At 33.6% G+C, this 15,986-nt stretch overlaps 1 protein-coding gene across 2 annotated transcripts; it reads left to right on the forward strand.

The window, feature by feature from the left end:
- The first annotated feature begins 529 nt into the window (after positions 1–529).
- On the forward strand, positions 530–14,135 carry inaF-D. Of its 2 annotated transcripts, none has more exons than XM_068763138.1 (2): positions 530–897; positions 13,200–14,135. In XM_068763138.1, exons 1-2 carry the CDS (start codon positions 615–617, stop codon positions 13,400–13,402), a joined length of 486 nt encoding a protein of 161 aa, XP_068619239.1. In that variant the 5' UTR covers positions 530–614; the 3' UTR covers positions 13,403–14,135. The 2 variants fall into 2 exon arrangements, with proteins under 2 accessions (XP_068619239.1, XP_068619238.1); XM_068763137.1 differs by lacking the exon at positions 530–897 and adding an exon at positions 7,612–8,068.
- The last annotated feature ends 1,851 nt before the right edge of the window (positions 14,136–15,986 follow it).

The raw sequence follows: 15,986 nt of genomic DNA on the forward strand, positions 1-15,986 counted from the left end.
TTTTGAAAACGCTTTTTCCTACTATGTTATCATCGTCAAAGTTTCTATTTCTGAAAATATTAATTTTTAGATGTGGCATATTTTAACTGACAACAAATGATCTATACGTCCATCACCCCTTTTATTATCTCTGTATATATAAGCTAAGAGTACACCAATTGACATTAAAAACTTCAACGCTAAACCATAAATCTAAAATAAACTAAAAAAATCGAGCACCTTAGAAAAACATCTGCAAAATTTAATAGCTATAATAATAAACGAGATAGACGTTATTTTCGCGCATAAATTAAAATATTAGGTCAAAAGTAACATTTCTAACGTAAATTCGATCTATATGTTCTATTTCAGTATCATGAATGAATTCCGAAATCGGACACGAATAGTTATCTTTACTAGGGTATAAAATTTAATATGTTTTGTAGCATTCGCAAGTTCGTGACGTGTGAAGTTAATCGGTTTAGCGCGGGAGAAGCGCGCACCGGACGGGGAAGTCGAGTCGACCGCACTCGCTCGGCCCGTACGCGAATCGGCACACGCCGCCACTTCAAACTGGCTATATTTTTAAATCATCTCAATTAGGAAAGTGGTAGATAGAATCATGTACGGGTAAGATGTCGGGCAGCGTTCAGAATGAGGAGAGTGGGAAGGACGATGGCGACGCCAGCCGGGACATGCACCGGCCGAAGAGCGTCAGTACAGTGGTGCGCGTGATGACCGTGATGGCCTACCTACTGTCCGTGTCGATGGCGGCCATACTACTGTCTGTGTACTACGTGTTCGTGTGGAAGTCACCCGAGGCGCCGGCAGACGTGGCCCGGCTAAGCGCACGCCAAGGCGATCACCACGAATACCAACAGAACTACGCCGCGGACAACCTGCCTTTCGGATATCCGGGTGCGTATGGACAACAATACAATACATTTTTATTCAAGCCACTGACTAGGAAAACTGATCAGTTACTTTTTTAATGAAATTTAACAATATTTGATGTATACATTATAATGTCAATCTTGTACATGAATCAACCAACAAAGTTTCACACATTTCGATCAATTAAAAACTCTCGAATTCTATTATAAAATGTATTTAATCAACATGTGTAACAATTATCACGATTAAGATATTTATATATTTTAGCATAATTATATATTCACGCTTTATATATTTTGGTATAAATCTGAGTTGTACATATATTAATGCATGAGTTATTTCGGCAATTAAGATGCGTTATTTCATAATAGAAATCTCCATTGATCGCTGTTATCGGGTAAAAAGTATGTTTTCTTAACTCTAAAATTAAAATATTGAAAGGAGAAAATTTTTCAAAAAGCCTGCAAAAAGCTTTCCATCTAAGATTTTTCTATTAATTATAGACGTTGAGATCATCACTGAAAGCAATACATTTTCAATTACTTATGAATAGTCGTTTAATAAAGGCGTCTAGTCAATTAAACAGTTTTAATTAATTAGATCATGGGACGAAAGTTGTATTCATATTGTGCTATACGTTATTCAAACAAACACCTTTTCATAATGAAATAACCTAATTGATACTAAGTATAAGCCTCTGTATTGTTTCTATAGGAGAAAGATTGGTTCTAATGTCCAGAAACATCTTTTAAGTTGTCGGATATTTTAATAAAGACAAATCTTTTCTTCTCCTTGTTTAATTTAATGAGTGGTGTCGTCAGTCCAGACAACCAAAAGAGGCAAATACTGAAATTTAATTGGGATTTATTCCAATGATTTCTTTTTCAACCCTAAACTTTTTTAAAGGTGTTTTTTAGGGATAATTTCCCACACTTGCCTTTTTTTGCTCTTTTTTTCTTGCCGTTATGTTTGTTCTTTCCAAACGAATAAAAGTGCCTGTAAAAAAGACTCATTTCGCTTTTAAGGTAAGTTTTAATACTATTAAATTTTTTTTTGTTAGCGAGCTATAATATTGCAGCCTCTGGCTAATGCTTTGTAAAATATAAAAGTATTTAGGTATCCCTAAGAATCCCTTATTTCTTTAAAATGTCGTATTCTTATTACGAGACTATATATGCATATGTATTGTACTAGCTATCCGGATGTACTTATTTTACAAAACCATGATTTTATCATTTGTTATTATTTCAACTTTTATTTAACTTAAATGCAAAGTTAGTTATAGTAATGACTTATGAAAACATATATCTCTGCAGCTTCTATATTTGTCACCAAGTAGTAAACATTATCATAAAATATCGTCACCTAAGTTTTACAAACAGATAAATATATCTTACCATCAGATATACGCCATGGTTAAATGCTACTATATTCATAAATATTGGTCAATAAGCATTTCGTTTAAATATATTATTATTATTGATTTTAATGCGGACATAATTCTTTAAAATATACATACGCTAATTTAATGCTGAATCAAAAAAAGTCCAAGTATACTCAGAACTGTTAAGAGCTCATCGACGTGAGATAGAGCACGATCCGACCAATTTACGCAACCTATTTTAACCTATTTTTAGGCATAGTTTAACAGTCAACTGATCGATCGATAAATTCTAAATTAAATAAAGATAAATTCCATGGATTTTAAAAGAGTTGAGCAAATAATGTTTAAATAAAGGAAGATAACAAAATATAGAAACGAGGATGGTAACAGCTTACAGTTGATTGAAAAAATTGAAAGAGTTTTAAAATTATGACAAATCACATACCAGACCTCTTATAAATATAATGTAATTTTTGGCTACCTATTCAAAAGATACGAGTTACATGTGCATGATTTTGTTTATATTTAAAATTCTGCTATCAAAATGAAACGTTTTTTTTTTATAAAATTTAATAACATCACTTACATATATCTATACGAGAATAGCGGTAAGCCAGCAGTAAAGACTGCGATGATGATACATCACACTTTGTGCATTAATTATACAGGATTGTCGCTACTCACAAATATGTTTCCAGAGGATGAGTAGCAGCGTCTTCCGCGTACCTTAATACCGCACTGTGATCGCCAACCCACCTGCCAAGTTCGGCGATTGTTATATATCCCCCAAAGATATCTTTGGGAGAGGCCTATGGCTTACAGTGGCCATATATAACTAACGAACGGCGAGGCAAATTTTTATGTATATTGTGTTATTGGACTTGTCTTCGTCCGTAATAGGATAATAATTCATTACTTGGTACGCGGAACGGAATTCGTCGTGTAAGCTAATGTAAAAAATAATCGCAAAAAAGTAAGAAATAAAAACTGTTAATTATTTTTCAGTACAGTTCACATTATATAGCACATTAAATTGTTTCCCAATACACTCGCCTCATTAGGACATATCAATTTTATCTCGCTTTGCCAGTAAATCGTCTCCCTTAACATAAAGTAGAAATCGCAAATATTTTCTGATTAAAATATTAGTAGCATCAAAAATAAATAACGAAGTCCTTATGTTAGCACCCAAGAGACAAGTAGACCATTAAAACAAAGATGTTAGTGCAAGTTAACATTAGAGATAATATTCAAATTACACATAATTTTTGTTAGAGGAATAAAAGCTCTATTTTAGAAGTTCATATCGTTAGTAGTGGTAATAAAAATATTAAATTTTATTAGACAGAAAGTTTACTCTTATTATATTTTATTTTTTATCATTCTCCTTCTTAATTAAAACATTGTAATAAAAATAAATGTATTTCGTGGAAAGGATCTAAAAAAATTATGAAGTAGAATTTGACATTATGTTGATGGTCATGGTTTAGAGAAAAAGGCTTTGAAACATAGATGAACTCGATAGAGGTAATCATTAAATTTCTTTTTAAGTGTTATCATGTTGTATCATCTTGATCATTCATGCAATGTAGCTCTCATTTTTCTTCATGTATAAAAAAAAATGATAAAACTAAAGAAAGTTGCACTGATATTTAGTAACAGAATGTATTTAATGTTAAATGTTGTCCACTGCTGCTTTTGCTTAATACAGTACAAATATTTGTTCAATTATTCCAATAACAATTCTTTACATAAAGTTCTTTCCGTAAAGTGGATTGTCAAATTTACGCTATTTAGGATAAAAATTGTAAATATGGAAGTTAAAATCAATATTTATGAAAGAAATTTGTCCAAATGCGCTAAGTAGTTGAGAAGCCTCGCAAGTAGTTGACAACAAACGAAGTATCCTCGCACGTTGTGGGTTTTATGAGGGCACTAAGCTGTGTTTCAGTGAAAGGGCGTAAAGAACTATCTAATCTCGGACTGTGAAGCCTGTAAAACTTCAGGTCATGGAATCGATTTAAATATTATTGAGAAAATTTACTAGCTTACCTTAGACTATAGAAATAATATTGGAGTATAGTCTCCCGAAGTTGTATTTATCATTATTTCAGCCTCACGTCAGATCGCCACTACTCGCATCCAGCGACTTCCCGCGACCATGACTATGTCTCGGTCTACCTAGTGGTGGGCCTGCCCACACAGCAAGATTGTGGTCGCCATTCAAGAATCATTTGGCCCCGACGGCGGTCGGTTGCACACGCGTTGTGCTCCGCCTACTGCCACTTCAGACGAGCCATCCTTCGAGCAACATCGGTAACTTTGGTTTTTCTATCTCCTCATTACTGATTCGATCCCCTAGCAAAGCTCTAAGCATAACAGTTATATTGCACGAAATATAAATCGACAATGTCAATAAATACAAACTAAATCGAAGGACATATTTGAATTTCGCAATAAGCACCGAGCCGGAAAACATTCTGAAGCAGTTGTCAATAAAGAATGTAAACAGTATTGGCTACCGTAAAGGCTTAGATGCTAATTTATTTAGCTATACGATTATCGCTGCGATTCTTGAGAAAATAGTTATCTTTTGTAGACGCCGCAGCCTACAAAACTACAAAAAAAGTTGTCTGGTAGAGATCGCCTCGATCGATAAGACCGCCTCTTGTACCTCAACACAAATTGTTTCTTTTATTTTAGTTATTATCTATGGTATATAATAAAGTGTAAATAAATAAAAAATATAATAAATTCACTCCGCACTTTTTAACGCCGCACCGTCATGTGAACGAAACATGTGCTTGAATGTACATGCGACGCAAAGACCTTAAGACAGGCATTTACAAAACATTTCACAACCGTCCGAAGATCAACCCAACTCGTCGAAAAAACTGTCGTGATATGTCTAAATTTCTAGAAAAAAAAGAAATACATCTTAGATATGGAGACATTATTTGAGAAAAATTACTAGTCGGGCAAGAAGGGTTGATTTGTTGATTGGTTTTATAATATAATGCAAAGCTCATTTTCTACCGTTTGATGTATAGGTACAACCTATTCAAAAAATAAAGGTTTCAGAAATAGATAATAACATAATGACAGCACAGTGCGAATAATCATTTTAAAATATCGGATTACTAAATATTTATTATTGTTTACTGTCTGCCCCTGCAGACTCGGTACTGCCAGCTGTTATAGGCCTATCGCATTCAAATATAATATTAATTAATGTAACACATTTCAGATTGAAGACTTTGCTACATATATATTCACCTAGTGATTCACAAGCTTTCACAATCACCTTGTAATTTTATCAGTCTTATTCAATTTCGTCAACGTGAGGTTCAGACGTGTTGAATGTACGTAACATACGTAAGACTGTTTTATCTAAAATAGAATAACAAACAGTTTTTTAAGCTATATAGGGACCTACGTTGCAAAAGAAAAAGTTATATAAAAAATTCATGTTTCACCAGATTTTAGATTCTGTCATTTATTAAAAATCTCGTACTTTACATATTCCACGAGATTACGAGGCCACCAAGATGTAAGAGCTTTCGTATAAAGCATTGCTATGACATAAACTGTAGTAAAATGCGCGAGGTGGTGGTAGCCGAGGAAAAAGCCGTCGCGTTGACGACGGAACGTAGCAGCCGATATTTTTATTGTAGCCGATTCTCACTGCTGCCCAAATAGCAGTTCGTAATTCCGCGGGTCCGCGGCGGCGGGGCGGCTGATACTCCTTACAAAAATGTTTGTTCCTTACAAATATATATATATATATATATATATATATACACAGTGTCACTATTTATATAGTTATAATATAAGGAAGCAATACTAAATATAATCTAGGATAATCAATCAACAATATCATCTCGAATAACGTCTTTAATGCATCTTTTCGTGAAAACGGGCTGTTTATTATAGTTTTTAAGAATCGCAGGCGGAGCAACCAATTTTCAATAAATCTCTAATTGTAATATTTTCTATTTACAGCACTTAACTTATATTCCATAAATTCGCTTCGCCCCGAAAACCCCTAAAAACTTTTCAACTTTTACACTTATTCTCAATCACCCCGTATAAAGTGATCGCTCTGAATACATTATTTTTTTAACTATTGAAATACGACAGGCCGGTATCTTCTGGGAGTACAAAGTCTCCTGGGACATATGGTAACCAATAATTAATTTTAATATATAGTAATCTCAAATTTAAAAACACTTTCTTCTTAGTATATAATCACTATATTATTTATTATACTTGAAGCCTTTGAATTTTGTATAGGATGTACCATACCTCAATTTACAACAAATGTGCTAGATATTCACCGCTTTAAAGCTTTTGCACCAATAACCAAACATCCTGTACACCTATTACCCACCAATAACCAGACATCCTGTACACCTATTACCCACCTATACCAACCATATAGTGTTTGTTTACCCGTAATAATAAGTAGCGGTTTATAAGTCATTGCCAATGCTGTAAGCCGTTGAATATTATGATATTAAGGCTGAAGCCCGCAATGTGAGCGTGACCAGAGCGCCTTACATTGTAAAATTGTATGCTGCATCTGGCCAAAGTCCCCGATGCCCTACTTCAGCTGCCTCAATGCGAAAGTGGAACAGCTTAAATAATTTTCTTCAAATGTAAATACCTTTACGGACTTAATCGTTATACAGATCGTTTAAAACACCTGCCGCCCGAATTGGCCGTCTTTGAACGAGGTTATGTTGATGCAGATAAAATTGTGTATAACAATGTTTATGTCTGAAGTTTAATGATACACACTTCCAGCATTTTTGCGAAGAAAGCGAAGTAAAATTTATGCACTTTATTTGTGCGTGTATTGTTAAAATGTACGTATAGACAAATTAGATTTTGTTAAATTGCTCCCTGGAGTAATTACTCTAAATAAATATTCTCGATCGTTTGCGAATATTGATCAACGGCGTAGGGCGTTGCGCGCGCCGCGTCTATCCCGGCGTCCTACCGCACGTCAGAGCTCTCCTGTCGCCGCCGACGTTCTTCAGAATTAACTTTGTTTGCGTATTGTTATGCTCGCATAACACTTGAAACAAATAACACCTGTCATGAACTGTCAACTCTTTGAATACACGCGACGAGTGTTTATGTATTCGACCGAGTGGAGCGAAAGTTTTTCTATCGTTTGTGTGTAAATAACAATCAAGAGCACAATGAGGAGTCACGACAGACGTATTGCGATCGTACGACTACGTCAGTAACTGGAATAGATTCACATAATAGCGGGCGTGAAATTAAAGGATAAACAAATGAAATCCGGAGCGGGCAGTATAATGGAACAGCAGTCCGCGTCAGGAGGTGTCAAGATACGGGCGGCGTGACCCTTCGGAACGGGCCGGTCACGGCGCATCGGCCTAACTGGGGCATATCGATAAGTGCGCCCTACTTACCTGGTTTCGTAGCGGCTGCGACGAATCGGTGCATTTGGTGCCGAATATCCAACGGCGATGTCAGGCAAGTCTTGTGCTTCGGGGAGCGTGCGGTCTTGCGCGGGTTCGGCGCGGTTGCCCGCTGCCGGCGGACACGAGGTCGTGCTTGACGCGCTTTACGAACGCAAGCGCGACAACAAGAGCGTACGAGTTCTCACCGTCATCATTTACGTGTTCTGCGTGTCTCTGGCCGCCATCATGCTCTCCCTCTACTACGTGTTCTTCTGGGAACCAAAGGATGCGCAATACGCGCAGCGCAAGGTGTCTCACACTGTTACGCAGCAAACCAGCACCACACCAATGCCCACATGCTTAATGCCCGACACTGGTAGGTCACACCGACACGCTTCTCTATCCATCAACTGTAATTTTGACTGTACAGTAACAAAATTTCTTAGAGCGTTTAATTAAAAATGTCCGTTACTTAAAAGCTCAATTAAGAAATAACCGACATGTGCACCTAGACGGAATAACGTTTCTGATTTACTTCTGGAAAATCTGTATGAATCACAACACTGATTTTCATCATACAATGCCGTTTTGTCAGTTTTTAGCTTCGATTGCACTTGATATCTTATATCACTTTTACAACTATTTTATACAAATTTTTAATAAAAGCAAATCCCGCTTCTTATATCTACAACATAAAGCAAAGTATAAACAAGACATTTTCAAACATTGTATTTGTTCAAGTAAAATCAAAGTCCCAGCATTTCTCGTTGATTACAAGTGTAAATAGACGAATGTACAGCTCATTTGCTGTTAATATTTCTTATATGGTCCATCTGATCCAAAAATCAGTAGTTACAGAAATAATAAATGACTTAATTATAATATTACTATATTCAAATTAAGTAATTTATTATTTCTTATAAAACGTTTTTCAAAGTTCAAATTAATACATATTAAAATTAATTTTTGTTTATTATCTGTTCCGGCAGATATTCTACTGCCAGAAATTTGCATATAATTACAATGAATTAACTGTGGGACAATTCTTTTCCAGGCATGTTTGACACAATTATCATTTTTTTTTAGTAAAACATTACACGCTTCATTTTAGTTTTTCCCTGTACACTAAATAATAATTCACTTTAAATATTTTACTCACCATCAATAAAAACCTTGGTTCCATAAAATCTAATCACCCTAAATAACAAAAAGTTTTGATTTTTTTCTAGTTTGCTGGGCCTTGTATATAACAAATCAATATTTCTGTTCCAATTTCAAATTCGAATTCATGGAACTAAACATCTCTAGTTTAGATACTTTGCACAAATATGCTATTAGCTAAAGGAAATTGCACAATTTACAATATACATTGCTAAATTTGCAGCCTTCTTAACATCTTTTTTATTTTATATGCATTAATGATATATTTTAAGGAAAACAACACAGAAGAACATATTATTGACAAAAACCTGTCTTGACCGGGTTACTATAAAATTATATTTGGATTTACATAAATTTTATTTTATAATCACTTAATATTTCGCTACACTTACTTATAGTACATATTAATTGTAAACGCAATTCTCATGTAATTACGCACATAAAGATTTTTTTAATTAACGTTTCTGTACCCTGAACAAGATTACGGTTTTGCAGCGAAATTATTCGGTAATTGTTGTACTAATATATTAATGGCATTTATCATGTAAATACTTTACGACATAAGACTCTACGTCCATAAAATTTCGAAAACGTATTCTTTGGTATGAATACTCTACTATCGTGTATACAGGAATTTTCTTCATGGTTACAAAAAAGTGTTAAATTTTTACGAAGAATATAATAGGGTAATTGCCTAGAGGCTTTAAGTGAATACACGTATAACTCATTTGCTTTCAATTAATATATGGTACACCCTATCCAAAAATTTACGGTATCCAAAAGGTTATAGTAATAATAAACGTAATGATAACATAACAAGGAAAAGTAAACGTCTCCAAAATTACAATTACTACACATTAATATTAATTATCGTTTACTATATGTGCCTACAGATTTAGTGCTGCCAGAAGTTATTAGCTCGTCGCATTCCAATAGAAGAAACAAATTTCAAAATGTTCACTTATAGTATCGTATCTAATAGATTCAGGCGTTACTTTGCGGAAGTCTATCCTAAGTAAGAAAAGGACTAATATATAGCTACTTTCGCTATGTAGCAGTAGTCGTGGAATGAAGTGCACCGCCCGCCAGCCCGACAACCCAAATGTTTAATCTTAAATAAATAAATATCCTATTATTCGAAAATTACTCAAAATACATTCTTTGCATTAATCTATATTTATTGATCTTATTTTTTATCCATAAAATAAAATAAGTATTGCTAATAATTTTTTTCACTTTGTAGCCCGCATTGGCATAACCGTGAATAAAAAAAAGTACTTCAATTAATGCTATAGGCACCAGAAGTACTGGAAATAATATGTTGTATAACTAGGAGTAAACTTCCTATTAAATTGTTAAATGATATTGCTTCTTCTTAATAATTGAAATGCATTAACGTGATAAATACAACCACTAAAACTTCATGATATTTTAACGCCGGCTATCAAACAAATTTAATGCTTGCGCACATAAAGTTTACGACAAAATTATAAGCGTAATTGTAAAGACATAACACGAAGGTAGAACTTTGAAAGCTGTGCGATTCCATTGATTTCAACGGCATTTTACGGTTGTAGTACATACGATAGCAGTTTTATAATTAACTATTCTTGTACTTCAAAGGATTGTAAATGTTATGTTTAAGAAATAGAAAAAACATTAAATATTTTACAGCGTTGTAAAAAATTCATTGATTTTTTTTTAATTTTTCCCATGTAAGTAAAATGTTTAAATTTTTTCTTTAGATGTATGCTCGTTTTATAAACTGAGTACTGCATTTTAATAAATGTTTGTATAAGTTACAAAATAGCACAATAAATATAAGACACTATCGCTAGTTTACAGTTAACATATTTAGTTAAAAGCCATTGCTTAGTAATTGCCTATATTATAAAGACGCAGAGATATAAATCACATGTTGAATTCAGTCAAGGGAGGTCCGCTGCTGAACATAAACTTCCCACATAGGTCCCCTTCGCCTTATGGGTTGACGTCCCCTGCTTCACTTGCCGATCCATAATCCATTCATCCAAGTCTCCATTACAAAACCTTAAGACCCCTGCGGACATCTGCGCGCTTTGCGGCCTATCAACTACCACTTCAACTTACCAATCCGCTGGTTTGGCTATGTCGGTTACTTCCGTAATCAACGGATCTCCCTATTTCTGACTCAATCCAAATATATAAAACAAACAATCCAACAAGTCAATGGAAGCAGCGACTTGCAGTTTTCTGCATCGAAGTGTTTAACTTAAAATTGCAATGTTAAGAGTACCGTTATAAAAAAAATAACATTCTTACGATCGGAAGTTTATGGGCGGAATAACTAAACCTTACAAATGTAAAGATGTAAGTGAAAGTGTTAACACAATGCTGCAGACTTATTCTTCAATTATGCAACGTGTTTATAAAAAATGAAACCGTGGAAGTGCGTCGTTGTTTCCTGAAATGTGGCTTCACTTTCGTAAGCAAGAAGGTCTTGTATAAAAGCCCGACACGCGAACGGTGTAATAATATTCTTTACCAACTTAGGAATCGTATAAGTATAATCTCTTTACACAGCGTTCTATTTTCGGCCGAATCTTATAAAAATATGACATTTAGGTCACTGCCTTTATTTAATCAATTGATCTTCAGGATTCCACAAATACAAAACATTATCCTACAGCAATTAAATTATATCTAATATATAAAATTCTCGTGTCACGGTGTTCGAACTTGAACTCCTCCGTAACGGCTTGACCGATTTTTACCAAATTTTACATCCGTATTCAGTATGTCTGAGAATCGGCTACTATCTATTTTCCATACCCCTAAGTGATAAGGGTGGTCCACCCCTAAATTTTATTTTTAATTTTTTAGACAATTTTTTTGGTTTTTATTTTATTATGATACAGCATACAAAAATACATACAAACCTAAATTTTCACCCCTCTACGATCAACCCTTATCTTACATTTGTTAATTAAAAACTTTAATTTTTTTTGCAAAACAACGTTTGCGGGATCAGCTAGTTTTCTATATATTTTTGCCACCGTTTGTAATTATTTTACTTAGCTTTACATGAATGAGTTTCGTAGTGATAAAACTTGTGAAATAAACGATTAACAGTTTATCATAGTAAATGAAAAATGATTTATTTTTTAATAACCATGCCTATTTTAGAACAAGCCGAAATGATAAGATGATGGGTACTAAACTGTTGAAATAGTCGGATGTTCGCTCAGGCGGGTGCAGCCATAACTCTAAATATAGCTGTAGGTAGTTACAATAACCAGCACTCGGCAATTCACTGATCATGTTTATAAGATATAAATCACGCTGTGATTTCGGTCGAATTGCCAAGAATAGCCCACTGGCCCGCAGTTACAAACGCCACTCCTGCAAAGCCGATCATCACCGATATGCTTTTATTTTGGAAACCTTTTTTTCAAACTTTTGCATATTTTACATGTCAGGAAAAGATGTGAATGGTAAAACGCCTTAATTGTGTTAATAAAATCCTATTTCATAAGCTTTAACATTTTATTTGGTATATGTTTAAGGATTTTAATATGAACTAAGCTAACTGGCTAAAGAGAGCGAATAAGCCTCCAATAAACTTAGAAAAATTATTATCAACTATAACAAAACGTTTATGCGTACTTTAAATATTTTTTTTAATTTTTAACTAAACAAATATTGTATTAACTAAACAATATTTGCAAAGAACATTATTATTAATTTTACTAATTGTTTTCATTTTGTTCACCAAATTATGTCATTACTAATAACACTCCAAACTAATCGATAATTCATTTACAGTACAGAATACATAAATGTTTTTTCCAGCGCATTTGCATAGAAGCGGTGTGTTTTCTAATTATATATTTAATAAATCTTTGATAACTTAGTGTAAAATTTGTATTAAATCTGGAATAATTAACACGACATAATTAAATGACACAGTCTTTTGTGTATTGAGATCCGTTCGGAATTTAAAATTATTAGTCTTATAAACTTTAGTACAGTGTACGAAGTGAGAACAAATAAATAACCTTAACTTAACCTTATTTTTTAAATCACGTATAATCTGATTTTAAAATATTACCCGCTTTATTATTATGAACGCAACTAGCATTTAATCAAAACGCAATAAAATTAAAACACGTATTGAAATCTTTAGCTTTTTGGACCTTTAAAAATAATCGAGATAATTCAGTTGTAAGATTAGCGGTATTATTATTATACATTTATGGAATCAAACATGGAATTAATTCATTAAACATATAAAAGTTACCTATGTGGATAATAGAAAAATAATAACATTTTATTATATTTTATTATATTAAACTTATCTTTTACAGGACGAGGCAATTTCACAGTAAATGACAACACCACAGATCCGATACCATCAAATATGTTAGAGCCAATGTATGAGAGCACAAGAGAGCCTACGGGTCTTGATCTTCCTGCCAACATCACTACCGAATCTCCTTCTCAATCGAAGTCGCATGCTCACCCACCTTCTGTTGCCACCAGAAGTAATGACACAAATATCATCACATGACGTACAGAAATAAAACAGCCACTATAGCGAAAGATCTGCAATTAATTTCTAAAATTAAAGAACAATAACTTCCATGTGATTTTTAAGTGTAAAGTAATTTAAAAAGGCGATTGTGTTTAAGTGAAATAAAATGATATTAGAATTATTCTATGTAAAAAATGTGAATTGGATGAGGTGACTAAATTTAGTTAGAATAACAAAATAGGTTCTAAAATTGCATACCATTTATAATAAAATTTAATATATAAAACAAGGTCTAAGCTTTCAATCGATTTCACGGAAAATTGTTTATCTAGTAGAATACAATATTAATGTTACCTTATTATAAGACAGTAAATTAAATTATTTTGGAGAATGATGACATTTTTAGTTAAATATTACGATAGACAGAAATGTATGAAAACGAATCCAGTCATTGTTTTGATTTATTTGAAAAAGCATAGGGATACACAAGTCCTTATCTTATACTGCCATTTAGTACATCGTGACCAGTGAGGATAGTTTAAAATTATTGTTTTCAATCCATCGCATGTAGCTATGCATTACGTTACAAACAAATTGCAAATGCTTTGCATTACCACAACCGTCATCCCATATTTATCTAAGCTAAAAGGAAACAAATTTGTGTAACGTATTATGTATAATGTCTGTAATGTTTTATTTTATATTGTACACAGTATTATATCTAGATTATTATTTTCAAATATTTTTGATCTCACTAAGTTCTTTTCTATTTATTACCAATGGACTTTAAACTATTGAATTTAAAAATAGTTATTAAATAAAATAGCTTCTAGTTTTATTGTACTAGATTTAATTATTTTATATAAGTTCATCTAATAAAAGAATAGCAGACGTGCGACCAGAAAATAATAAAAATCATTACATATTTTATTTAAATAATTAAAAGCGAATGAAAAAGCGATGAATTAATTTAATTACCTAAACAACAATTACTATTTTACCTACATTACCCTATTAAAATACCCTTGTGCTATTTCTTAAATCTATACCTGGTCTCAAAAATATACATATTCTTTGAAAATTTTGTTAAAGTTGAAAACTTATGAAATAAATTATGAATACCTTTCAAAAGCCTTCCTGTATTTAGCTTGGATAAGCGAATGCATATATAGTTACGGCCAAGTATAGGAGTATAATTCGAAATTGCTTTTGCAAGCAAAACATACTTCTTCCTACATCTCAGGCAAAAGTGCGATATCTGAGTGTTCGAGAAGCAGTACCTGGTGATAGACAGATAGACGATAGAGACAAATAAACTAAAAAGTAGAAGCAGAAAATCAATGTAACGACAGTAGATCTTCGCTTTTCCTAGCTAAATATAGAAAGATGTATCTAGAAGCAACCCGAAACATTCATAAATGTATAAAATACTCATTATGCAATATGTTGATGGAACACTTTTTATCTACACAAATAATTTCTCACCGGTGTTTCAACTGCAGAGTGGCTTTTTATTAATAAAATCCGTATATATTTACTTGTTTAATTCTTATTTCATATGAAACCGAACTTTCCAAGAAAGTAAATAATCTTTTCCGTAGTTATGCCCTTATTAAATTTCTTATTCAAGTTCAACTAATTTATTAATCAAACCGAGTAGTGCGGGAAACAACACAGCGTAGGTCGCAAAAGATCGCAGACCGGAGGCCTTTATCTAGCAGTGGGTGTCTATCAGCTGACATGACGATGTTGAACCTATCAACAGTAAAATCTTAATTCATAAAAAATCCTAATCATTTAATTACAAATAACTTGTAGACATTTGCAGACCTTTTTGAGGCACAAAAGGTAACTGAAGTTTCCTTGCCGAAAAATGCTACAGCCGTGTAATTCATAAAGAGAACCATTTTTTAGATGGATGGACACCTGCCTTATTTACAGATTCCACCAGTTTGAGAAGCCAGGACCAGATGGAGTAAACTACGTATTAGAAGCATAAGGACTGCCTCGGGAGCCTCGACTCGGGCCGCTATCCAAGTCAATAATTTCTTTATTACCAGTTGGAGAGACGCCGTGGTGGACGTATCTTTAGGGCAAGGCCTGGGCGCAAAACGTATTTAGTATTCCTACTCAAGGTTGACAGTGGTAATATTATAATAATTCACTCTGCACTTATCGAAGGTCGAACTATGCCTAGCTTACTACAGGATCAGCATCGTCTTCGACAATTATTTATATCATCATCATTTTATTAGGACGTAACATTTAGAAATATGCCAGCCTCAATACGGCCGGTTGGAAACGGCCTGCATCTAGTGAGTTCCAACGACCATAACAAGGTCTGTGTACCTTGTGGGTGAAAATTCTACACGGCGGTTACTCGTTCATGGTTTCCGCTCAAGAATCCTATTATTTTTTTCCTCTGCGCTAAACGATCGATCGAGGGACTATAAACGAATGTTTTGTGTGAAGTACGTCAGGATTGGGGGTGGCATGCGTTGAATAATAGAGATATTAGAGTTGCTGGCCACTCCCCAGAGCTGAATTCAATATTCATACTGGCTTCAGAAACATTTTATGTAGTACTAATTTATTATCTGTAGACAGCTGGCTATTTGTA

Source organism: Battus philenor, unplaced genomic scaffold (genome assembly GCF_028537555.1).
Source record: "Battus philenor isolate CCGP_79_NKW_IND1 unplaced genomic scaffold, ilBatPhil1.0.hap1 SCAF_17, whole genome shotgun sequence".
NCBI lineage: Eukaryota > Metazoa > Arthropoda > Insecta > Lepidoptera > Papilionidae > Battus > Battus philenor.